Genomic DNA, 25,972 nt, shown 5'->3' on the forward strand with positions numbered 1-25,972 from the left:
GCAAAATTTCAAGTAGGGAAACGATTCGAGCGTATATCTTTTCTTTTCTTTTTTTTTTTTTTTTTTTTTTGACACTTTATTTTCAACGATTTATAAGTCCTGTCCTACGTGACAATAGTTATGCACTTAAAATAATTGTATTGAGGAGATTGCAGAAACTATTGCTAGTCGCGAGTCGCTTAGCAAGTCGAGAGATTCGTTGTCTGTGAGGCATACACGGTTGAAAACCTTAGGCGAATCGAATGGGGTTTTAATTAATCGAATTGAATCGATTGAAACAAGTGGCATGGTCGCATGCCCTGTGAATGGCAACGCGGCTCAAAACATAATTATCTTCCTTTTCGGCATCGCGAATCGTAAGGTTTCGTATACTACACGCCGATTTTTCTTCATTATGTATACGCTATGTACATTTGATCTTTTTTAAAGCACATGACATCCAGATTTTCCGATCCAGACGATCGATTTTTTAATCGAAATTATTATTTTATATCTTTTTTCAAATTCGATTTTCGAAAAATTTCATTGATATGTCATCAATAATAAGCTTAACTGATCGAAATATTTTAATAGAGGCAGAGTTCATTTAATACGGAAAATTAAATGAAAGAGGGACCATTTATTCAGAGAGTAAAAGATGAAAGATGATAGATCGATGAATTCAGTCTTAATTAAATTCAGTCATTATCTATATTGTTATTATTAGCACATTAAAATATAGAATCAAGCAACTGTTACTTTGCTTTAAATATTTTTTACGAAATGTATTTTATAAAAAATGTAAAATATGCATAAAATATGCATATAAAAGATACAAATATGCACATACATTCAGCCAGTATTATAAAACAAAATTTAAGAAAATAATTTTGAATCACCAATATCTAAATTATTGAATAATCATGGATATTATGTGCTTTTTTTAAGATGTACTACTCGTGAATGCGCGCTCGTCTTCGAAAGACCGTGTTTCAACTTCAATAGAACGTGGAATGAATTAGCGATTTGTATACGTAATTAATATATTAATACCGAAAGACTCGCGAAATTCAAGAATGCGAACCGGACATCTGTTTTCACTGCGAACTCACATTCCTCCATACTATATAACTTCTCTCTCTCCATTTTTTCAACATTCGTTTTGCAGGATAGGACAACGAACAAATTATGGCTATACGATAATTACCAATTACTTACGAGGTTATCGACGACAATAATTAAAAATGATAGTTTTTCATTTTATTATATTTTGCCCGACGTTTCACGCGACGCAAGAAGAATCATGGTTTTACGTCTGTGCGTTAGAAATTTCACACGTTATCCACTGATTAAAACATTTGGAATCCGTCAAATCTATCAAAGCGTATAGATATATAAAAAAAAAAAAAAATAAAATAAAATAAAATAACACGAGATTGCACGAAAACAGGTTTGAGAAGAACGTAATTCAATCTTTTTTTTTTTTTGTATCTCATACTCGCAGCGTTTAAAAACAGTGATAAAAAATGCATAGATTGACATACGTAATATTAATAAAGCCAAAAAATCAGCGCAACAAAGCGTATATATATATTATTTGTTCATCAGCGTTTTTAATAAATATTCTTTGAAATAATATGCGAATGTATTTTTTTGTTCGCATATCGATATTTCATTCATTCAAAAAAATAGAAGCATTTTGAAAACGAACGCGAAGGGATTCGCGTTGCGTATAATACAACCTTTTGAATTGAACAGGCAAAACATCGTTTAAATATAATTCTTACAACCAATTTGATTCCAGGAACTCATTAATGCCTGTCGGGGATTTAACGAAAGAGGCGTGACACGCGATTTCCTCAAATTTATCACTCAGCATCGTGAATCCCTCCGATTCATATACAACCCACGCAAAAGATGCTCGTTGCTGATGGCCTCAAACACAAAAAAGGAAACCTGATTTCTTCACCGAATCCACGAATTAATACTCAATACCCTGGTTTCTGAATCGCGTGGAACGTGGATCGCACGCATCTCGTCCATCGAGACAGCATTTCTTCTCCTTCTTCTTTTCTCCCTTTCTTTTTATTTTTTTATTTTCTTTTTATCTTTTTGTACTTAAACGATTCGAGACGACTCGCGCAAGGTACTTTCAAAATGAAACGTTTCAACGACGACGTAATGTACGTCGTACGCGTCGATGTACTCTGTATGTGTTATGTGAGTGAGTATGTATGTGTAATTATTATTTTAATGGGGGGACGCCCGGTCTCCCTGTCCGGCATTATTTTCCAGTTACTTTTTCCACTTTTTTTTCTTTTTCTCATTTTGTTCCATTCGGTTTACTTTCATTTTCCATCGTTATATGTGACCGTATATCGACATGCATAATACAATATAGCTATATAAATCGCGCGACGCCGACGGGTCTACGTTTAAAACGTCCCTCGACCCTCTTTTCTATCTTTCTTTCTTTTTTTTATACTTCTGCGAGTGAATTCGCTTTGCGTTTTCTGTCACGTGGTTGTCGAAATCGCGTCGCCTATATGTGTATATCGTGTCTTTGTATTTGTGTCACGAGTGTATTTAAATATATAAGTTTATTTTTCCTTTTCTTTTTTTCATATCTTTAGAGTAACATCTTTTCTTTTCTTTTCTTTTCTTTTTTTTTTGCGACGCGCTTGAGAATGAACTTGTAATATCGCCATATGTGCCAATATATGTGTATATAATACATGTGTCGTGTGCATGTGTACATGTGTATATGTATGAGTGTGCGTGTCTTGCACGTACTTTACGAAGATCGATTCACGTTTACTGTATTTTTTTTTTATGGTTACCTGCAATTTTTTTGACGATTATGTCTTTTTTCCAGTTTTTTCTTGTTGCTTGCTTGCTGCTTGCTTGGACTGTTTAAACACTATTTCGCTACAAGTGGACTACCATTATGAACACTACGCTACTTTGTATTGTATTTGTAATGCTTTGTAATGAACGACTGTACTGTACTGAACGTGCATACTTAGTGAATACACGCAATCTATAATCGATCTCGTTCACGAATACCACAAGTGAACCACGTTATTTTTTTAGCTTACTTTCTCTTCTTCTTCTTCTTCTTTTTTTTTTAATATTCTTATATCGTAATAGAAAATTAAAAATCTTGGCTTGATTGTCAAACAAAGTTAACCCCGATCAAACTATATAAATCGTTGATAGTTTGTTTCTCCAGAACTATATAATAATATCTAATATCAATTTGATTGATCAAAAAAATCGTATATTATCTTTGGAATTTTTTATTCCTTGTATAAATATGTATAAATATGATATCGCAACTGTTTTTTCAATTTATATGTTCGCGTAAACGTGTTCAAGAAAAAGAAAAAAAAAATCTAATGGTCGCTTCGTGATAACGCGGTGCCTCTTATATGGTTTCTGTGACCGTGATCATAATGTGTTATGTAATGTACCTGTTACAAAAGTAATATATGCAACGTGAGAAAATTCATGACCTGGCTAAAAAGTGTGGTTCTGTATTCAAACTCTCTCTTGTTTAATTAGTACTTGTGTTTCTCGGTTATGAGTTAATAATCATAGTTTAATAATAATCACTTTGTGTTTTTCTTATTTTTTTTTTTTCCATCTTGTTAAAAATCTTAGACATCAACGTACATTCACTTTTATAATAAATCGTTATTAGAAACCTATCCTCGTACTTGCTATGTATTTAATATAAATTTCATCGTGTTATCGTTTATTTTTATCGATCGTAATCTTTTTTGTCTTTTTCTCTTCATTTTTTTTTTTTTTTATTTACAAAGACGTACCTACGAAATCATCTCGATTCCATTTTACCGCTCAATAAATCCGCGGTATTATCAATTCGACGCGGTATATCTAATTTAATATCGATCCTTTCATATTTTCCTTTCCCTTCCTCATAATTCTTTCTTTCTCGTTAATGCTTATTTTATCTCATCTCCTTTTTATATCCTTTGTCTCGAGAAGAGAGGAACAAGTCCATTCGTGAACGTAACGATAATCACATACTGTGATCTCCTTACTCCTGAGATCTCTAATCTCTTGGCATTGTTCCTAAACACGCACACGAGAGGATAACACAATGAAATAGCAAAAATAAATCGTAAAAAGAAAAAAAAAAAATCATCAATGAAAAGAGGTTCGAACGTCTTTGGATTAGAAAATCGTGAAACCTGTTCCTCATTTTGTTCTTCATGTATTTCTGTTCGAAACGTGCAATTTGCAACGTGTGTATATATTTACCTGTGTGTATACAATAATGTGTATACATGATTAACAATGAAGACTAATCTTAACGCGCGATTTGATTAATCGTAATCTTCGATGATATTACGATTATTATTGTGTTCTTTTATTTAATATCGGTATCGTTAAACTTTCTATTATATCTATATACATATACTTTCTACTAACGATTTAAGTACCTTATGGTACAATGCTTGTCCCTGTTCACGATTATAAAAATAACTTTCGAGAAACAGCGTTTCACGTGGTCGGTAGTGATGGGATCGGAGCGTGGATGGAAATGTTTTTGGAGCAAATCGGAGCAAAACAAATTAAAAAAAAAAAAAAAAAGATAAAAAAAATAAATGAAGGAGAGAAAAATAAAAATAAATTGCAGTGAGTGACCTTGTCTATTTTCTATCGATAGTTCGAGTCTATATTATTGTTTATATTTACCTATCGTCCGTAAGAATGAGTACCATTCACATTGGATCTATGTAACTTTGCTGCATTGCTATTGCATTTATGTTTAATTGATTACGGGCTTTCACGCTGGTTCTGATTAATTCGCTATCGATAAGTCGATCGATGATCTTTGCCATCAATCAGCAGTTCAATCGATACATCCACAATTTGAAATGTATAATTGTTACATGGTTAACGATTAAAAACATAAATGCACTCTATTATTTGCGTCCCTTTACAAATGTATGTACTGTATGTGTAATATTCTCTGAGACCCGCAAAGCGAACTTGTATATGAGAAACATTTTGTACAATCGTGTGTTAACTACTTCGTGTGAAAAGGTTAACGAACCATATGTATATATATATATATATATACATATATCTAATATATGTATATATATATATCTAGTGGATATTGTGATGCTATAATAGATGACTGATCTACGCTGAGACTCTGAACGCTTTTCTTTACAATGGTGCAGGTGATTGTCTTTGGATTTCGATTTGCGGGTTGATCAGAGATTTCACAAACAATTCCACGTATATAAGTACACGAGTGCAAATGAAAAAAAAAAAAAAACGACTAGAGAGAAAACTAAAAAGAAACTTTATCGTATAGTAGCTATAATTAACGAAACGGAAATGTGATTATGTAAATCTATATTCTATATGAATCATGGAATCGCGGTATCGTCGTGAACTGCTTTCTCGATCATCGATCGCTCATATGTGTGTACGAAATTGCTATTGCGGTTAACACATGGGTAAAAAGTATAAATTGTAGACAGACGAACGGACAGACAGACAAACAGACGTGGATCGGAGGCATGTAATACTTAGGCTTACAATACTGTAATGGATAACATTATACACGCATTTGATTTCCGCCGTTTCCTTCAACATTCCCGGCTAATCGTGGCCATTGATTTTCATTTAATTGCCGCGTATAATCAAGGACGATAAACCATCAATGAACGATGAAAACGAGTCGGTCAATCGAGCAACCATCAGAATACATTTCTTCTTTATTATCTACGATTCGGAATTAGGGGTCTCTTTTTCTCTCTCTCTCTCTCTCTCTTTCTCTCTCACTTTCATTCTCTTTCTCGCATTCTATCGCTCTGCCTTATACAATATGTAATTCTCTCCGCATATTCGTATTTACAATAATTCATTACTCTAATTGTCGTTCGGTCGAATTCTTTTCTTGTGGCCAACGCAAAACGATTATTTGCTCCTTATTGTTTTTATCCTTCGCATCCTTGAACGCTCTTCGGCCATTGTGTGCATTTTCATACGCGCGAAAACAATTATATTGAGCTCCGTTTACACTGACACTCACGGATCCATTTTTGAGACTAGGTTATATATACAATTATATTCGCTGATTTTCGTATCATCAATATAAGTTTAATAGATACAATTTGTCAATTATGATTAATCAGTCGTCAGATATACCAACATGAAAAAATGTATAATATTAATGCACATGTTACAAAATGACAATTTATCATTCTGGAAAGTGAGCTATACGCGTAAATATTAATTTTATATACTTATACAAATTAGCGCTATCGTGATCGTGTAACCAATATTATATTGGCGGAAAAAATTAAAAAATTATAGATTACACGACAACGATGCACATGCATTGTGTACTGTATTACCGAGATAATATGTTTTGCGTGATTAAAAATCCAAGATACATATTTGACGTTTGCTGTGCCAATATTGTGAATAATAGAAATATAGATCCGTGATTGTGATCAAGAAACGATTACGTTTACAATTACGTAGAAAATACGCTTTAGAATTATATTAGCGTTCATAAAACGACATCGTTTGCGATTTCAATGTAAACGAAGCTTGATGAAGAGAGGGCGTTGTTATCGGCGCATGCGTCAGACCAGAGCGAAATCGCGTGTAACGAATGTGACCACTGTGCATGTATATATGTAATCCCGTATGTTTTACAAATAAATGCGATTTTCATGCGCATACGTTCGTTAGTACGCGTATGGAAATGAAGTCTGCGTGGCGGTGTATAATAAATAGAATATAAAAAAGAAAGAAAAGAACTATAGAGACAACAATGTAGTACGAAGGATGATACAAATAAAATCGATGATCGCACTGTTAATTTATTGAACTCGCGAGCACGTGTTCAAGTACGCATTTGAACGCGCACGTTCAACATTTTCGAACGATACAATACGAGAGAATAAAAAAAAAAAAAATGAAAAAAACAACAAATGGTGGATTCGATGATCATAGGAGTCAAGAATTCATCGTTTTACTCGCATCATGTCGTTTTTTTTTTATCATTACCCCGCCGAATACGCAATTTATTCGCTATTAAATTTGATATTTCTTTTACTAGTAAATATAGAATATCGAGTGTGATTATTCGTAGCGTAATGATAGCGGATAATAAATATAATACAGATCTATAGATAAAGTTCGGTATGATACAACTATAATACAAAAATTTTATTTTTTATTTCTCGCTTCGTGATCAGTCTCTCTTTCATACATTACCATACTTTCGTTCGTTCGCTCGTTCTTCTTTCGACGAACTCGATTGAAGCGAGGAATTTCGGATTTTTTCATGACGATACTTCACATATTCGTGAAAGTGTCACGGTTGCAAGAACCGCGGTCGGAACTTACAGATTTGTCGCACCTTACATAATTTTTGTAACACTCGACTATCCAACGGGCGATCCTTGTATTTTCGAATGTCACACGTGTCTCATAACACTCGCACACGTCATACTCTATCACACTTGGCCATTTTCACTCACGCACTCTTCACGTGTCATATATAAGATTTTACCTATTATACGGCACTCTCTTAAATTCCTCTGCCTCTAAGATGAGGCAAGAGTCACTTGTACATATTTAATTAGGAATTTATTTACACGCGTGCTAATTATCCTGATCGCGACTCTTAGCAAAGAACGATTCTCCGCCATTACAATATTCTTCGATAGATTTCGATTCGATTATTGGCGCTGACGTCGCGACTAATCGCAACTTATCGTTTGATTCGATTATCGCAACGAATATGATCAGTGTACGACATGATGTTCACAGTGAAGTAAAAAAATTTATATTCGTGACATGTGAGTGGGAATATTATAAAGAAAATAAATGGTAAGTACTATATATATATACTAAAATAGCAAGTTGATTTAGTTCGTATTATTTAATAATTAGCTTCTTATGTAAATTTTAAATTAAAGTGATTCATCATATGATTTGTCAGTTACAATGTTTCTATAAGCGATAAAGGAATGAGTGACAAAGAACCGTTCGTCAATCAATATTATCAGTAATTCGATTTAACTGAAATTTTTACACGCGAGATTATGGTCTTTAAAGGAAAGAATTTTCGCGTTTTTCTCACATATATATTTATCATTATTATATACTATAGATATATTGCATCTCGCTTGAGGATAGTTAGCACGCTGTTCATTTCGTTCTTTTTCTTCGTATTTCCAATAAATACCTAGAATTAGCGTAATGATAAGAAGGACAACCAATACGACTACCATTTATAGTAGTGATAATAGTGGGCATACTATAATAATGTCTAGTAGTAGCGTTTCTCCTCATTTCGTCTTTCTTCGTCTTTGTAATCTTAGCTACATCTTCTTTCTTCGTTTTCGAATAGTTTCAATATGGCGGCGTTGCTGCTCGTGTGTCGTGCGTGTCTCTTCTCTTGACATTTAACGTTTATTTATTTTTTACCAACTCTTCATTCTTCTTAAATCGTATTCTCTTTTATTTTCATTAAATTTTCGTTTTTTTTTTTTTAAAGTTGTTCGTTTTTGTCTTTCTTCCATCCCGATTAAATTTTCTCGTTCTCTTTTTCTCTCGAGGCAGTCCGACCATAAATCGTGCACGTTTTATTTTTTCACGATCGAGGGGCGGCTGCGCGAGTGCGCGTGCACACGCGTGCCTCAAGAAATTAATTAAACGTAGGATAATCACAGAAAAAGGGGTTTCGACGTATGAGATATACGTTCTCGTCAGTAATGTTGTCACTTCACCGCAATAATTGCGGCAGAATCGCGCTGATCAACAAGCTTCCCATCAGCACTACAAACAATTGGCTGTACCGATCTTGAACACGGCTGGAACTCGCTCCATTATAAGTCAATTCTTCGTTCTTCACCACTTCGTTCGGATGGTCTGAATATTCCTCTATAGACACAGAAAAGAAAATAATTGTTAATAATTGTATATAATCGATAACCACTTAATTCTTAAATATTAAAAATAGGTTAAGAATTTACGAATATCTTAATTATTAATAATATTGCTTATACTGCTTCATATATTTATCAATATTACTTTTAATTATACATTGTAATAAAGTTGTATAGTGTAATAATTTCAAGATTCTAGATTCTTATTTAAAATATTTTAAGTTTCTACACTTTTATTTTCAAATTAAATTCATTTTTATATATTTAATGAACACAATGTTATTTTAATTTCAAGGAAAGAGGTCAAGAACATCTCGAAATTTCTTCAAATTTCTCCAGTTTGAAACAAAACTTTCACGAGCTTTGGTAGAAAAAGTTACTTCATTACAAGAGCCAACCAATGATATCTGTCGATATCGAAGAGGAAACTTCAACTTCCAACCAGGTTCCAGCTTATAGGTGAGTAATTATTATCAACTTTTGCTTTTGCATGAAATGAAACGCATTAGATATCGCATAGATCGATATTCGTAAATCACGAATTACGTGAGACATGATTGAATTTCGAAATTAAAGAAATTCAAATTGTTGTTACAAATAAGGACGGAATGATCGGTCTCGAGTTATTTCAATTCGACATCTTGGGAACACGAATTTTTTGTCGAGTCTCGAACCGGACAGATCACTTCGTTAATGATCATGTCCTAGCTATCGATGGAATGTAAATGTGTGTGCATCCACCACATTGCATTTTCAAGTCAAATTATCATAGATGATAACATAAAAAAGAGTATACAAGAGTATACAAGAGCGACAGATGGTCGTCGAGAAAGATGGTTGAATTGAAACCTCGATTACTTTTGATTATTTTCTAGCTTGTTTGATTATTCTCTATCTAGCACATATTTCGAGAGTTGAAAGGGTCCCTTTCTATGATTTCTATCAGACGTTTTTTACGTGAAATTTTTTAGATAATTTTTTTCTATTGCCCACGATTTTTCCTCCTTTTAATCTGTGTGTATGCAATAGATATTCGAAATTTGTTATCCTACTTTTAAAGATTTTTAAATCCAATCAGATTGCCAATTTTATTCAAGTTTCGATTATATTTCGAATATTTTGTTATCAATCGTTAATGTTAATGAAATCGGAATTGGATCAAATATCGGATCTAAATGTGAAAGAAAAATCGTATTTCACGGACCAACGCCTCGATCATACACGAGTGTATGATACGGTTTTAAAAGTTTCACGTGCGATCAACCAATGTAAATGATCATTCATTTTGACATAATTCATACAAAGTATCGGGCGATTGTAATAAGTAGAACGAGCTACGAAAAGGGACAATATAATTTTAAAGCTCATTAAAATTTATTTGCTCGTTATTTACTTTATCCGATTTAATACGACCGAACGATAAGCCGAATAAATTACGTAAAATGATTGTTTGGCACGCAATGGACCGTCACGTTCAACTACATAACGGTAATTTAATGATCGAAGCGTCGACGACGTTCCTCTTTGACTCGGTGGTACTCGGACGATGGAAAAGAAAGATTTCGCACGATCGTGGACCCGCGCTTGCCGTATTTTCGAAAAGAAAAAATATCAATTATGCAATGCTAATAACGAACCGCGTTGATTTCTTCAAAAAAGAAAAAAGAAAAACGATTTACACAACGATAACGAGCAGTAAAGTCGTCGGCTACGAGTAGTTTATCTTAATTTTATGCAACAGTGATGCCGATACAAAGTGATAATTATCAAAATTGGACAAAAAGAAAGGGACGATTAAAAACATCTTAACGACATATCGATAAGGGACACATACAGGATCAATTTCCCTTTAATACACTTAAGATATTACTTAATTATTTAAATCGCTCGTTATTTAACTATATAATTCCTCATTAGTATAATCCATAATTAAATTCGACCAATTCAATTCGAGTACTAGATTTCGTAGACTAGATTTAATTCGCAATTAATGAAAAAAAAAAACTCTTCTTTTCCACGATTAATTTCGACGAGACGCGACGACGAGAGAAATTTCGCGTAAGAAAAATAAAAGGAGTATAAAAAAGAGAAAGAGAAAGAGAGAGAGAGAAAAGGAGGGATTCAACAAGTAGGGAGCGAAGGGGAGACAGAAGGAGGGAGAGAGAAAAAAATGAAAGAATCATTGGCCGAGATAATGGTCGCGAGGAGCATGGAGAAACTCGTTTCGCGGCAAAGAGAGCAGGTGGCAAGAGTCGGTGGGGCGGTGTGTTATACGTACTGTTCTTCTTCTTCTGGCCGATCGAGGTCTTGGGCGGCGAGGAGGACGGCGGTCCATTGTGAATCGGAGGCTGATGCGGATGCACGGGGTAGATGGCCGGAGGGGGCACGTGGGGCAGGGTCGGCGCCGCCGTGGCCGGTTGATGATGATCGTGATGATGATGAATGCTGCCCCCTGGGTAGAATCGATCTCCGCCCTTGAGGACGCTCGGTGGTGGCGGGGGTGGTATCCCAGCGGCTCCTCCACCCAAAACAGCGGTGCTGGTCGAGCTGCTGCTTGGCACGGTGCTGCTGGTCACGGCCACGGCTGAAATACGACACGCAGATCGGCATTAAACATTTTCCTATCTCTCCTAACATTCTTATTACATTGTCATGCTCGCGAGTCAGCACGGCCTTTTTTTTTTTTCACCGTTCCCTGGTATAACAACGCCGTGGCCTCGGGTACACTCCGTTGCGGCTATTGAATTTTAGCGTGTAATCTCACCGCCACTTTTTTACCTGGTTCACGAGTTGCGTGCAATTTCCAACCTCGAGTCTCGATTACTGTTGTTACGCGCGCCCGCGCAACGAACATCGTTCGTTGTTCACGTTGGTGTTTCCAGCCGAATGATTTAGGATAACATCGCGTCGACGAACAAGTTTCGATTTTAACTCGTGGAAACGGCAAATCGCGCACTGGTTTTGCGTAATTTTCAACGGGGAGAATCGCGCGTAGAATCGCGACCGCGACCGTCGACGATTGCTCGTAAATGGGACGAGTGTCCGGTGAATAGCCATCGATTTCAATTACCTATGTATACATATACATATATATATATATAGGCGCGAGCGTGTAAGGTTCGGTTATTTTAAAACGGGCTCCGAATCGAAATACAGACGAGGTTATGATTGCGTCCGTTAAATTTTATTTAATCGGACTGCCGATCATTTGCCCATCCTGATCGTAATAGTAGAATCGCGCGTAAACCGTTACAGTTATAACCGTAAAACGCGGTATCGTAAAAATTTGATAGGTAGTAGAGGATTTGTGGTTCTCGCAAACGTGAAAACCAACCGAGGATTCTTGACTCTGCCCGCGACTCCGTTTAAAAACGGTTTTTATGGAATGAAAAGATATTTTTATACTATTTTTTTACAAAAATTTATTTCCAAGGATTAATTTAATTATCGGAGATTACGGTTTATTTATTAAAACCGATCGACTGTTAATTATAAAACTATAAAGAGAGAGAGAAAACACGGCAACCATAAGGAATGACAAATATTCCGTGTACACGGTCGAAACTTCGCAAGCGCACAAAGAGCGAGGAGGAGAACGAACCTCGACCGGTGGAATAAAGTCGAAGATTAATTTCGCATTTTCGTCGGCTAATTGCCGGCGTAAATGTCTTTCGCCGCGGTCGCGCTCGCGGCGCAAAGAAGAGAAGCCCGTCTGAAATTTTCCGCGAGATTAACATTTCTCGCGGTTCGTGGCTGTTGATAGTAATCGTAGAGGAGCATCAGTACACGAGCGTGCTCACGCTCTGATCCCGCAATGAACACACAACACGGTAGAGAGCCGCGGAAGGATTTCGAGGTCGGGAGAGCCTCGTGGAATCTTGAATGCCCGAGACTCGATGGGAGAAGGAAAGAGAGAAAGGGAGTTCAGAGTTCTCGGCCGGCGAAATAGCTAGTCATTATGGCGCATGAATCGTCCCCGACGAGTGAGTTGGGCCGGTGGCAGGGAAGAAGGTGAAAGAAGGTGTCTCGGGAGAACGAATTAGGGAGAGAAGAGATCGGGCGGGCTCTAAGAATGAAATAGTGGGATTTATCGTGTTCTGGGTCAGCTTTCGGTCCTCTAACCGCAACAAATGGTGCACGAGTAACAATTATAATTGATAGGGATTATTTAAGAGGGGAGGAGCGCAGAGATGGTCGATGGCGAGGGAGAGGATGAATCGCGCTCGAAGCGGAAGATCAAGGAATCGAACCGTCTGTCGTTACGGGGGAAGGTCCTCCCCTTTGTTAACTGATTAGGAGATAATGAATTTATGACATGGACTTCTTTTTCTTCGATTCGTTTCACTCTCCCTGTTGCTCGTGAACACGGTGAGCTGATGCATTGACGCGAAACCGTGAAGGTCTTAAACGTGATTTACACGCGAAATGAAAAGGCGGCGCAGGCGACGTAGACAACGACTATAATTTCAGATTATGATAATCGGACCCATTAGAATACTGGTCGTACATGTGAAATGACTTCTCGCGGTAGGACAGAGGTTTTTGTTCGTTGTACGAGGATATAAGGATACGATTGTAAACGGGATTTGATTCACTTCCCACTCAACTGCGAGATATCTTTGAGATAGATATTTTGATATTTTTATTCGATGAAAAAAAATGAATACTCACAATTGTTACGCGATGTCGCTGATGACGACGAGGTGTCAGCTTCGTTGCGGCAGCACACTTTGAAGACCACCTTCATGTTGTTACTTGTGCATCGTCCACCGATGCGTTTGTGGAGGTCGTCCTTGGACGAAGTGCTGATGAAATAGTAATCGTGGCCTGGCAGGAACTCCAGGCCTTCGGGTTGCGGTGTGAACGGCCTGAAGGTGATCGTGAAGTACATAGTCTTATACGGGTTGTTACAGACCGCTATCACTCGCGGATTCGGATTTGTTATCCGACATGTTTCGTACTCCTCTTTGGACACCTGTGAAATACATGATGCATCTAAGAACAAGCTACTGACGCGAATCGAATGGCAGCGCTATTTATTTGTCACGTAATAGCCTTCTCTTTCAATGTTTTTTCTTATTTTTTTATTTTTCTTTTTTTTTTTTTTTTCATCGGGTTCTATAGAAACGACAATTCTTTGTAGAAGATTCTAGAGAGAAAGATTTTCTTGTGGACGATTCGTTGTTTGACGACTTTCAGAATTCTTTCCCGTTCTCCGTAACGCATAGCTGTAGAAAAAGCTGATTCGTGTTTCTCGGTCCCCTCGATATACAGTTAAGAGGGAGAAAATATCTGTTGTTGGGTTCGAACGCTATCGAGACAATGCGAGGAGGGAAGGATATCGAGACGGTGATTAGATCCCGACGATGATTCGTGGTGCTTGCGTCATTGCTTTAGGGTATACACGGCGTAGAAATCTCGTAGATAAAAGCGAGAGAGGGGGGGTAAAAAACTTTCCTTGGAAACGATTTGATTTATGAAACGCGGTGATTTTTATCCCCGCGTACAAACATCGTTACGAGTTTCTCTAATTAAGGAATGATTGCTACGCGGTAATTCGTCATGAATATTTTTAAAAAGAGCGGGTGAAACAACGTTCCAACATCCCCTCGAAGGGCGTCAAAAGTTGGCTACGAAGCGGAAGTCGTTCGGGGGGTCTGATACGAGCGAGTTAACGAACGAGTTTCGAGTAGTAACAGCTGTCTAAACAACACACGGAACACCCTTTGACAATTTTTTATTTCGCATAATGGGTCAACAGTCGTGTAACTCGATTTATCTGTCGATCCCATTACTATGGCGGACCAGAATACTCGGACAATCGTGACAATCCTTTTTCTTTTTTCGTCGAGATTCCTCGCGTTACGATACGATACAAAGATATTGGAACTTACATTGTAAATGATATACTTCTCCGCGTCCTCGTCATACGTTCCTGGCTGGTACACAGGACATATTATGTTCACTTGATCGTACTCGAACGCCGCGTTGTTCTTGTTCACGTCTATTATATGGTCTGTGTTGTCTATTCGAAATCTGTAACAGAAAAACAGACGATCGTCAATAATATTGAATGCGACCCTTTCGAACGCGACACGAGCCTCGCGTATTAAAAAAATTAAACCTAAGTCTAAATAGCGGGGGCTAACACAGGATGTGTTACGTGTACGCATACGTACGTATCCAACACGGAGGGGAGAAAGATCGAAGCGAGTTCTAACAATAGCCAAAAGAATCATTTATATTTCCGACGCCTCCATCTCCGGGCGCCGTTCAAAACGTATCGGATAAAAAATTAATCATCGTACGGTGCGATTAAATACGTTTAACAGTCACGTTTCGTTCAACGCGTTGTTTCTCTCGCCGCGGGATATCCGCGCGATAGTTTCGAGATAGTTTCCGCGTATATCGGAAACGAGGCTATCCTCGTGAATACGTTCGCGAAATTCCAACGCCTTGGGAGGAGGTTCTCGGGAGGAAGGGGTGCAGGGTTCTTCTTCCTCCGGATCCGTCGGTAGCCAGGTCAGGAAAGGGAGAAAAAGAAACGACACGAGGCTCGCCCTCGTAGGCACCCAATGTCAGATAGGCAGGCGCCCATGGTGTCGGGACCCCACGTAAGTGTACATACAGCCTCTGCACCTATGTACACGGAGGCACGCATACAATCGGGTTTGTATATATGTATAGGCTCGATTGTATTATGTAGCGGGGCTTGCTGGATACTTGGCGAGGATGGAACGAAAGGTCGGTGAAAGAGTGGAAGGGAAGGTAAGGTAAAGAAGAGGAGAAGGAAGAAGCAGAAGGAGGAGGAGGAGGAGAAGAAGAAGAAGAAGAAGAAGGAGAAGGTGGAGAAGGTGGAGGACGGTTTCTATATAACCGGTTCTTTCCAACAGCGCTCACACACGCCAATACACACGTTCTCTTCTCCTACTCCACGTTTCACGGTATACAGTAAAGTTTCCTGCTGTTCACACCGCCCTATTTCGGGTCTACGAACCGCTGCGCGAACTATTTTCTTGCTTCTCGCGCTCGCTCCACTTGTTTCGTTCCCGTATTTATTTTCTTTGATGCGACCACGTTGTACGTACGCGCGGCCACGAGTATATTTGTTCTGTGTTACATAAATTAGGCGCGGGCGAGTGTGATGCGCACGGGGGAATGTTAAGGCACAGTTGAAATATACGGTTTTCCCTGTTTTCTTAGCGGCCACCAATCGGCCGTGTCGTTCCTTTTCGCGACGTTCCATTTAATTTTATCGCGAATATCCTTCGTCATCTAAGTGCCCTTGCTCGGCCAACACTCGATTATATTTCTGCGCGTTATCGAGACGTTTGTGCATACACGCGATATCGATATCAGATATCATTATCGCGTTTACGGAAATTTTTTCCCCTCCCCATTCCCAACGCGGAATATCTTGATTTTTCTTCACAATTTTTTCACACGCCTCCTCTAGATTTCGCAATTTTTCTAATTACAAAACTCCTTCTCTCTTTTGCACCAGTGTGTGCCGTTTATAGAACTGGCGCGCTTGAAATTTTACCTTTAAAAATTCAACAAAAAAGAACCGGATTCAGTAGTTCCCAGTAGCTACCGTCTAGAAATCTCCAACACCTGAAGATCTGCTATCCTTCCAAGGCACGGCGACTTGCCCGATCGACTCTATTTACTCTTGCACGTATATACTCACGTGTGCTCTTTCAACGTATGCACGCGTGTGCCTCGTGCAAACCTTCTTTCGCCGAGGGGGTTCTAAGAGAGACGCTCGTCCACGATACGTACTTACGTACGTAGCCGTCGGCTGTACCACGGCTGAAGTACGACGCGAAGCTGTTCTCCGTGGCGGTAAAACGCGGGCGTCGAAAACGCGTCCCGACGTTTCGGAGCATTAACGGACAATCTCGTAAGTGGGCGTGTAAGGGCTCGAAAATTGGAAGGTAGGCCGGGCCTCGGCCAAATTAACGTTTGGCGATAATATCCGCTCTCTCGGTGCCCCCATGTCGGTTCGTCGGTACCCACCCTAAGCGCGCAACGAACGCCAACAACCTCGAGAGTCCGGGGCACGCGCGCACACAACCATGTCGAAAGAGCATAGAGAGAGAGAGAGAGAGGGGGGAAAGAGGAGGGAGCCCTTCGTAACGCACGTACCCGGCGACTCGTGTGCGCCAGGCGTGGGTGTGTAGCGACATTTCAGTCGCTGGCCGGCCATTCACGAATTTATTAGACACCGTATACGTACGATCGTGGCCCGAATTACTCGCGATAAAAGCACGGCGTGGCTCCTTTTGGTGGTACTTTGGACCCGGGCATCTCGGTTTCCTCGTGGAGGTTGATGGCTCGCAATGCCCGTCGTGTTGCCTGCTCGTCGACGCGTTAATGGCCGCAATGCGCGGTGAATTGTGATGTATAAATTTGCCGGGACATACGTTTTGAAGGGAAAAGGATTTCGCTTCGCGTGTCTGCGTTTATTTCGCGTTTTCGTTGAATTTCGTTCCGGTGAACGGGCCGAGATAAGGGAAAACACGGGTGGGAAGAGAAGAAATTTGAATAACCGAGATCTTTGAAATCCCGTCACGGTAATTTGTTCGCGTATCTCCTTCATCGTTTGATCATTGTATAATTTTGTTAAATTTTTTTTCCTTTTTTTTTTTTTTTTCCTTTTCTTTCCTCTCTTCCGTGAATCTTATATCTTATATGTATTTTTTTCTTTTTCTACTTCGGCATAATAAGATGTAAATTCGAACGATGTCGCGAGGAAGAAGTACGAAGATTGCTTGTCCGTTTAGAATCGACGAGATATCAATGGCATGTTAATGTACGCGAGAATCTGGTTCTCTGGGAACGATTAACAGACTTCGTTCCTATGAAAACTTGTCGGTACATACGGTTAACAATATACGTTGATTGCGCTAGCGCAACACGCGTCGCTCTCTCACTCTCTCTCTCTCTCTCTCTCTTTTTCTCTCTTCTATTTGTTATTTTAATCCTGACTCGAATTATATCCGATGAAAGGCTGTTATTGCATGTTACGGTACTTAAAACGCGATCCTTTTAAACTCGAGGACGAACGTTTTGCTACTCTTGCTGCTACACCGAGCATAAAGGCTGTCTTGTATTATGATCGTCGACGTGTTATTGGTAGCCTCGATGTGTGATTTAAAGGTTTCCCCGTGGCGGGAATGGTGTCATTTGCATATACCTACGTATTCGTAGGATTCTCCGAGGAGGACCCTCGTATTAATGCGATACGTTGCTTTCGTTCTTAACAGTTCTTTTCTGGCCTTAAGTAAATATTCGCCATGAATATGTATGGGGAATCCTCGAGTGACCCCTTCGAACTTAAAAAACTTGCGCGTCTGCGAATATCAGACGTTTATACAGAGACACGAGTTTTCCTTATAGCCGACGATACACACGATAACACTGTTTAACCATCGAATCATCGAATTATCGAGTCATCCTTCCTCTTCCCTCCGTATTCTTTCTCGAGTGTTAATACGCTTTTACTTCTACTTAATTGATAAATTTACTCGAATAGCACACGACGCGTTAAAGATATCCATTTAACGTCGATTTTAAAGCTTAAACGTTTCAGTGCAAGATAAGATTTCGAACGATGTTATAAGTTTTGTCTTAGTTTTTTTTTTCTAAATTTTCAGAAGAAAATTTATCTCAATCGTCGTTTATTCCCATCTTTCCCATTTCCGTATCGATCGTATAATAAACGTATCTGCCATATTGCCTAGTCTAATCGATCGTATCACTGGTGTTAATTGCATAGTCGACTAAATGTCTGTAAAATCCGCCAACGTTGGCGGGATTATTCGAGGGCCAATAACTGTTCGGCAATGTCCTACCCCTGAACCGTCTTCATTAATTCCCACTACTGTTCCCGCCACACCAATCAACTACCAAATAAAACGCGCGCAAAGGGGGTTCTGGACTAATTGGAACAGCGAAAAAGTGGGCGTGTTCCACGATCGAGGAGAGAGAAGACCTCCATCGTTTCGGGACCCCTGGAAATTCTTGTCGATCGTTCGTCCAGACCAATTTTACACGTCACCCTTTTCCTTTGCCTTTCCCCATTTCGTCGAAAGTATCAAGCGTTCAACTTTTTTCTCTGCTCTTCGTCGAATCATAAATCGAACCTTATCGCTCTCTCTCTCTCTCTCTCTCTCTTTCACAATCTTCGCCACGGAAGAAAGAAGAAAGAGGAAAAGGAGAATAGAAAACCACGACGGCTGAAAAGTTATTCGAACCACGTAAATTATGCGAGATTCTTATCGGCGTAATTACCACGACCCCTCGTCGTTCGTGGTATTCAAGGATCGCGTAACGGCACGACGAGGAAGCGGAGGAAAACCGCGGGGATTCACGTCAGCGCGTGTAAACGACACGCTCTTCTCGCCAACGAATCCTTTAATCGGCGATCCTTGACCCGCGTTTCGCGTTTTAAAAGGCGGATAGATAGAGGCGCGTGCAGCTTCATCCGCGCGAGGCGCACGAAGGAACGTTTCACGCGGTTCAACGTCATCCACGTAGACGACGCGACGGGACAAAGAGTCGGTGAGAAACGTCGAGAAAACCGTGGCCACGTGTGTTAGAATGTCTCCGAGCCGGTGAGGAGAGGAGGAAGGAAGGAAAAGCTGGAAACGCGTGACGGGGATAGAGTGCGAGATTCGAAGAAAGAGGGTGCGAAAGAGAGAATGACAGAGAGAGAGAACACACGAGGGGGGAAGAGGGGGACAGAAAAGCTGTTAGAACGATGGATAAAGAGGGAACACGACTAGAGAAACGGGAGGCTTATGCACTAACTATAAGTGGGATATTCTGGCAGGAATATCAAAGCTGCGACTGCGTCAAAGAGGGCGAGCAAAGGGGTGAGGGGATAGGGAAGAGATAGAAAGAGAGAGAGAGAGACACAGAGAGAGAGAAAGCAAAACGACCACGCGGATGGATCCTTGGACGTTACCGGCTTCGGGGCCATCGTTTGACTCTTTCATTCATCATGTTCATTCCTTGGACAACCATTGTGCCCGTATAATGCATATTTTTCCCCCCTTCTTTCTATTTCGTCGCCGAAGAGCCTCGCGGTTGTAATGTCCACAGGAATTAGTATTGAAAATTTACGGCGTGACAGAGAGACGCGTATGAATTATTTAAAAGAGGTAATGGTTCGTATTCTTAATTTTTTTTTTCTCCTTTTTTTTCGAGTGGTTTCTCCTTTTTAATCTTTTTTCGTATCTTATTTAAAGAAGAAAAAAAAAAAAAGAAAGAAAAATATCAATTTTCGATTCCGTTCTCGTGCTTAACGATAATCAACTTTCACGCGTTGATCGCGATAAGTATCGTTATATAGGGTGGGTATAGATGCACGGATGAGGCGTTGTTGATTCCTCTTTCGTGCGCGGAAAGTGTTAACTGTGAAGCAATTGTCCTGGGATCAGGGCAACGCGTAATAACCTTTTTTCGGAGATAGCATAGAGAGAAGATATCGATCGCGTTTTTTGGAAAGGTGTTACATACCGGGTTCCTCCTCCCCATTTGCACCTGCTTCTTTCTCTCCGACGAATACGTCAAATACAGACCATAATTGGTTCCTCTCGGGTGATTTTATTTTTACATCGGTCACACACTTCCAGCCCTTTGTTCTTTCGTAGCTGGCAAGCGTGGCAAGTCTTCGTACCATACAAAATCGACGTGAAACAGCGAGACTATGGATCGAGTTTATTATCGTCGTTTTTATGAGCGTAGATTTAACGAGTCTGAATGGGCGCGAGCAAGTTCCCAGCTACCCAGCTGATTTCCTTAATTCCACTCCTTACTCTGAAATCATCGCCTTGTGGACCCGTAACTATTTCTACGAAGATTCGAAACGGTTCTCATAAATCAGGCAATTTAATCGAGTTAAACGACCGGTTAATATTCTCTTGTTACGGGAAAACTAAAAAAAGAAAAAAAAGCCAACAGGAAAATCAAAACGAATTACTCGTAATTACCATCGGATAAATTTAGAAATTATCTTTCGTTATTTAATTATCGAAGTGAAAAATAGTAATTAAAGACACAAATATTATTCACTGTAATTCCGATTCTTCTTTGCCCTAATTATTCAACACATTACTTACTCGCGATAACACTCGTGAAATAACATAGCCGCGATTCATTTTCACGTGAAACGTAACATAATATTTTCTTATAAACGTTGAGAGGGGGATTCGCGACAGAGAGGAATGAGACAGGTGAAGGGTTTCCTAAACGAAAAGCGCGACCATCAAAAAGTGTTACAAAGGGGAACCGAAGGGGTTTCTGTACATACGTTTAGTCAGCGACAACACGACTGGTGGAAAACATAAAAGCGGTTGTGCTGCTGTGCACTCGATTCCGTCAATCTATTTCCAACCCTGAAGGGGGACGCAGGCATTTTTGCCGAAACGCGTCCCCCTCCCCCTCCCCCTCCGTTTCGTTCTTCGAGCGGGGCCCCTTGAACTTTTAAATTATTTATAAAAGAGAGAGGGCCGGGTCGCATTCCCGCGGCTTTCCGTACCGTAACGAATTCCACGGTCTCGTGCCGTATTTATAATAACTTCCTGCAAGATGGTCCAGTATACGGCGCATGCGGTCCATTTAATGCACGACATTAATGCGTTATGTAAAAGCGGTGCGCGGGTGATTCTCTTCTGTTCTGTCGACGTGGTCGGTAGGCCCGCTCGTCGACGTGGTCGTCTCCGTCGTCGTCGTCTTCTTCGTCGTCGTCGTCGTCGACGGCGGCGGCGTCTTTTCGTCTCTTGATGCCATTAGGACGTGCCGGCGTTATTATTAGTTAACTTCAAATATTTATCGTATTCTTCCTCCTGGCGTCAGTCGTCTCTTATACATGAGTGAATTTTTTTTTCCTCTCCTCCTCCCGAGTTCGATCTATTCTTGTATGTTCGTGGATAACTGGGATCGCTTCCTGGCTGTCGCATTCACTTCCTCAAGTTTTTGCATTCTTCGTATCCTCGAGCCATGTACGGAAACACGTACGTTCTTAATCGTTCGATACTTTTTTATCGCGATCTTCTTTGAGGATAAATGTTTAAGTCGTGCGCAACAATCGTGGAATCATAGAAAGTTCTTTCTTCTTCTTCGTCGATTAAAAAAAACTTTCAACATGCACGGTGCACGGTGTGTTATTCACGGTGACTTTTTTCTTTCTCAAATATACGGAGCCGATTTACAAGCGAGTGAAAAAGCGGAAGAAGAAACGATTCCCGTGAAAACGGAACAAGATGGAAGAAGATGAAACGAAAGTTAACGAGGCGCCTGGTAATTCTTCCCTCGGGGCGAAATTTCGCCCCGGAGCTTGTCCGTAAAGAGCTGAATGATTATGGATACGGAACCTGTTAGCGCTGATAATTTGATTCACGATGGGGATTCATTGTGATTGCTCCCGTCGAATCGTTCTTGATCAGCTGTTTTGACCATTTCACATGGTCAATTCGTTTGTACGTTTTGTTCGTAATTTTTTTTTTTCGAGAGAGAGAATCGGAAATCTCCGAGGAACTCCATTTTAACTTCTAACAGAAGAAGAAAAAAACAAATAGTGAGGTAGCTTTTTTCTAATATTATAAAAAATGTCGTAAATATTTAATCGGATTCGATCAACTTCCTCCCATTTCGATTTCACATCTTCACAAATGTTCAAATGTTTGTCACAAATGTTCAAAGGAGCAGCGTTACAACAAGAATTAAAAACTCCTCTTAAAATACAGCTCCATCAAACTTGTTAAAAAAAAAAAAAAAAAATGTGTTTCGCGAAGATAAATCTTTCCAAGGAAATACACCGCATACTTTATGAATTTAAAAGAGGGAACAAAGTGATTATCGTCGAGAGCATTCAGGAAATTTACGACACTCCCAGAGTCGTCACAGATTATTCTCCGCCCCACAGGCCTTCACGATATTAACTATTCCCCTATAAAAACATCCAATCCGATCGAAATAGCCGCCGAAACATCTCTCTCTCCATCCCTCCCTCTCTCGAAAAACAAAACGAACAGAAAAAAAAAAAAGTCCCATGAAAATATCCAAGAGGACAATTTCAACGTTCACACTGCGATCTTTCGTCCCCGAAATCGAATTAACACGTGCGATTCGAACGGTAGACAATCCGGAGGACGGCACAACAACTCGATGGCAAGGGGAGGGAGAGTAATAAAAAATCGACGAATTGTCGCGTCTATTCGAGGTCGGAACTCGTGGCCCAAGAGGCAGTCGATCGTTCGTGTACGGAACAGACAACGCACGATCCTCGTCGTGGCGTGGCTTCTAAACGGAAAGTTCATCGATCCACGCGTACCGCGACGTTGTGTGTCCTATTAAAAGCCGTGCACAGCGTACAAACGCTCTCGTCGTTCCACCTCCCTCGCGAGGCGTGGAATGGAGGCACTAAAGTGGCTAGACGGAGTGTCAGAGCCGGACGGAGATCAGAGGGCCGCCGTTGAAAGAAATAGTCCGACGGGGACGTTATACCGCAGCCACGTCCGCGCACGTGTTTTCGGGGTTCCGTCTCGTAGCGTCGATTTATCAACCGCGTCGAAAGCCGCGACACCATCTCCTTCCCCTCTTCCCCTCCCCAACCCCTATTCGCCCCCCCGAACTCTCCTCGAACAGGTGACAGAAACTTCTCCTCTCTTTTATATCGCGCCCGTTTCATACGAATTTATCGAGTCGTAACGTTGCGAGATTTATAAATATTCGTTTTTGGGTATCGAAGATTGTAAATTTTTAGGTCAGGGATTCGGTGATGGAATAAATATATATCGTATTTTAATAGATGATAATATGATAAATTTACTTATCGAGTGTGGCAAAAATATTGTAAATTGCAAGTTGTTACGCTCAAAAAATCTCCCTTTCTAAATTAATAATAGTTATCAAAGATACGATACATACGATAAAACGATCTCTACGATAACAATTAACGATAACGTAAGAGACGAGAAACGTTAAAATCGGAAATAATTCTCGTTTGGGAACGAGAGTAACCTTTGGAAATAAAAAGTTGGCGGAGCAGGGTATGATTTGCCTATTAGTCCGGCCCGGTGTACAAATACGGAGTAACATCGTGAGTTAAAGCATGCTCGGACTCGATACAATTTAGATTGTCCCGGAGAGCTCGTGTAATTTATGTGCAGCGGCATGCCACTCCTTTGTAATTGGACTAACGGCGTAAGTAGGGGAGTGTCTGTCCCCGATCGGAGATCAAATGCTCGTCGTTGAAGGAAAATAGTCGGGGCCTGGACCACGTGGTTCAGGCATCCCGACGACGACGACGACGACGACGAGACGCGTGCTTCTCGTCGGAGTTACGTGCTGGCTGGCTGGCTGGCTGGCTGTGCTTGCCTGGCTGGCCAGAGATTTATCAGTCGCGGCGTTTCGAATGTGTCGAAAGCGACCACAGTTTTCACCCTTTGAACCTCCGAGTTGCAGCCAAGTTGGTTAATGCGGCGAAGAACGTATATACGCGCGCGTTGCCGATGCAGAGACGTATGTGGGTAATAGAGTCGTGCGTATCGTCGGCTCGTTAATTAATTTTAACTACCAATTAGCGTTCGTAAGCGGCACCACCTTTGGTTTACCATTATTTCTCGAATATATCCTCCTCGAGGAACGATACCACGGAATAGGCTATAAACATCGTCGTTTAGTTAAATTCTTTCCCGTGGAATTTGTGACTTTTTGAAAAGTTATGCCTGTTGTTGTTACTATTATTATTATTATTGTTGTTGCAACGCGAATCGTTTCCAAGATATTACGATCTAAAATTTAGCGTCGAGAGACATCGGTGAGATCTTTTCGGGTAATTTTTGTTCGTGGCTCGGTTTCGCGTCATTGTCATTGTGAAAAAAGAAAAAAAGAAAAGGAAAAAGGAACGGAAGATCGAGCGATCCTTTCGAGCATTTAACGACGATTTAATTTTACGATCGGCAACTTTATGGCGATCTCGAGCGTCGATTAGACGGAGCCACTCTTTGGGCAAGTTCGGTATATTAGCAGTTTCGAGTTTCGAGAAGAAAGCGTGGAGAGGAGCTTGCGACCTGACCTTGCCACGTTATTGCTTCTTCAGTTTTATGGCTGATACCGGGTTCGGTGTACGAGAGAGGGAGCCGATGAAAGGTTTACGATTATGGAAATGTTTGTCCCTACTACGGGAAAAATGCCACGTTGGGATCAGTTTCGAAGCTGTCCCGATGTTACGGCGTACTCGATACTCGGCTTTGATATCTTTCCAGGTAGCTACGTGTTCGAGAAATATTTCTATATCCGTGTAATCTTACTGTCCTCAATTTTTTTATTGATCTTTCGAGAACGCGTAAAATCAGGGAGAGGGGAAATAAATAAAGATAGATGAAACTTCCTCCAATTCTATCTTCTAGAATCATTAAATTTCAACATCGAACTGAAAAAATGTTGAAATCGTCGTTACCTTTGAACTCTGGAGAGGAGAGAAAAAAGAAGGAATTTTTATAATATACCATAAACGTATTGTTCCCACTGATATACAAGATCCGACAAATAATTACTCCATAATTATTACAATAATCGAACGTAAGAAATCAAACGTTCAAACCTCGGTGCCAATTTTTTTATTCGAATTGTTAAAAAAGATTGTAAGACAAAACTGCCGAAATATAATACATTGGCAACGGTACAATTTGCCGTTCCAATTTACACGTTACTCGAACAATCGTGATAAAGGCATAACCACATCAGAAACAAGAATAGCCGCATCAACGATTCTAAAATCGGAAGATCTAGAAATCAGACCTAGAAACTGATCCAACTTAATCTCACCGTCAAACGTTCGATCATAAAGATGGCTCCTCCTCTAAGAATCCATCGTTATGCACCAACATCTATTGCTCGATTATCCGAACAAAACGTGACAGCGTTTATCTTCACGATTCCACAATCCTTATTATTAATCTGTCCCGAGGCGGTTCGAGATCGAATCCTCGTCGGGGGCTTCTTCCTCGACGGAGATGGAGCGGCGG

General features: G+C 40.1%; 1 protein-coding gene and 1 long non-coding RNA gene across 4 annotated transcripts in view; one reads left to right on the forward strand and one right to left on the reverse strand.

Annotated features, from left to right (window-relative positions):
* Positions 1-48: 48 nt before the first annotated feature.
* Positions 49-25,972, reverse strand: part of LOC727308 (ephrin-B2) — a 53,470-nt gene continuing 27,546 nt past the window's right edge. The window contains exons 2-5 of the mRNA XM_026439066.1: positions 14,828-14,969; positions 13,605-13,908; positions 11,212-11,517; positions 49-8,928 (exon numbers count right to left, since the gene is read on the reverse strand). Coding sequence (XP_026294851.1) covers positions 8,771-8,928; positions 11,212-11,517; positions 13,605-13,908; positions 14,828-14,969 — 910 coding nt within the window. The 3' untranslated portion in view covers positions 49-8,770. The remainder of the gene's footprint in view (positions 8,929-11,211; positions 11,518-13,604; positions 13,909-14,827; positions 14,970-25,972) is intronic.
* The window catches only part of LOC113218598, a 100,656-nt gene continuing 82,437 nt past the window's right edge, over positions 7,754-25,972 (forward strand). For all 3 annotated transcript variants that reach the window (XR_003304182.1, XR_003304181.1, XR_003304183.1), the window contains exons 1-2: positions 7,754-7,872; positions 9,229-9,392. This is a non-coding gene — a long non-coding RNA (uncharacterized LOC113218598). The remainder of the gene's footprint in view (positions 7,873-9,228; positions 9,393-25,972) is intronic.

The sequence above is a fragment of the Apis mellifera genome, linkage group LG2 (genome assembly GCF_003254395.2).
Source record: "Apis mellifera strain DH4 linkage group LG2, Amel_HAv3.1, whole genome shotgun sequence".
In the NCBI taxonomy this organism is placed as follows: domain Eukaryota; kingdom Metazoa; phylum Arthropoda; class Insecta; order Hymenoptera; family Apidae; genus Apis; species Apis mellifera.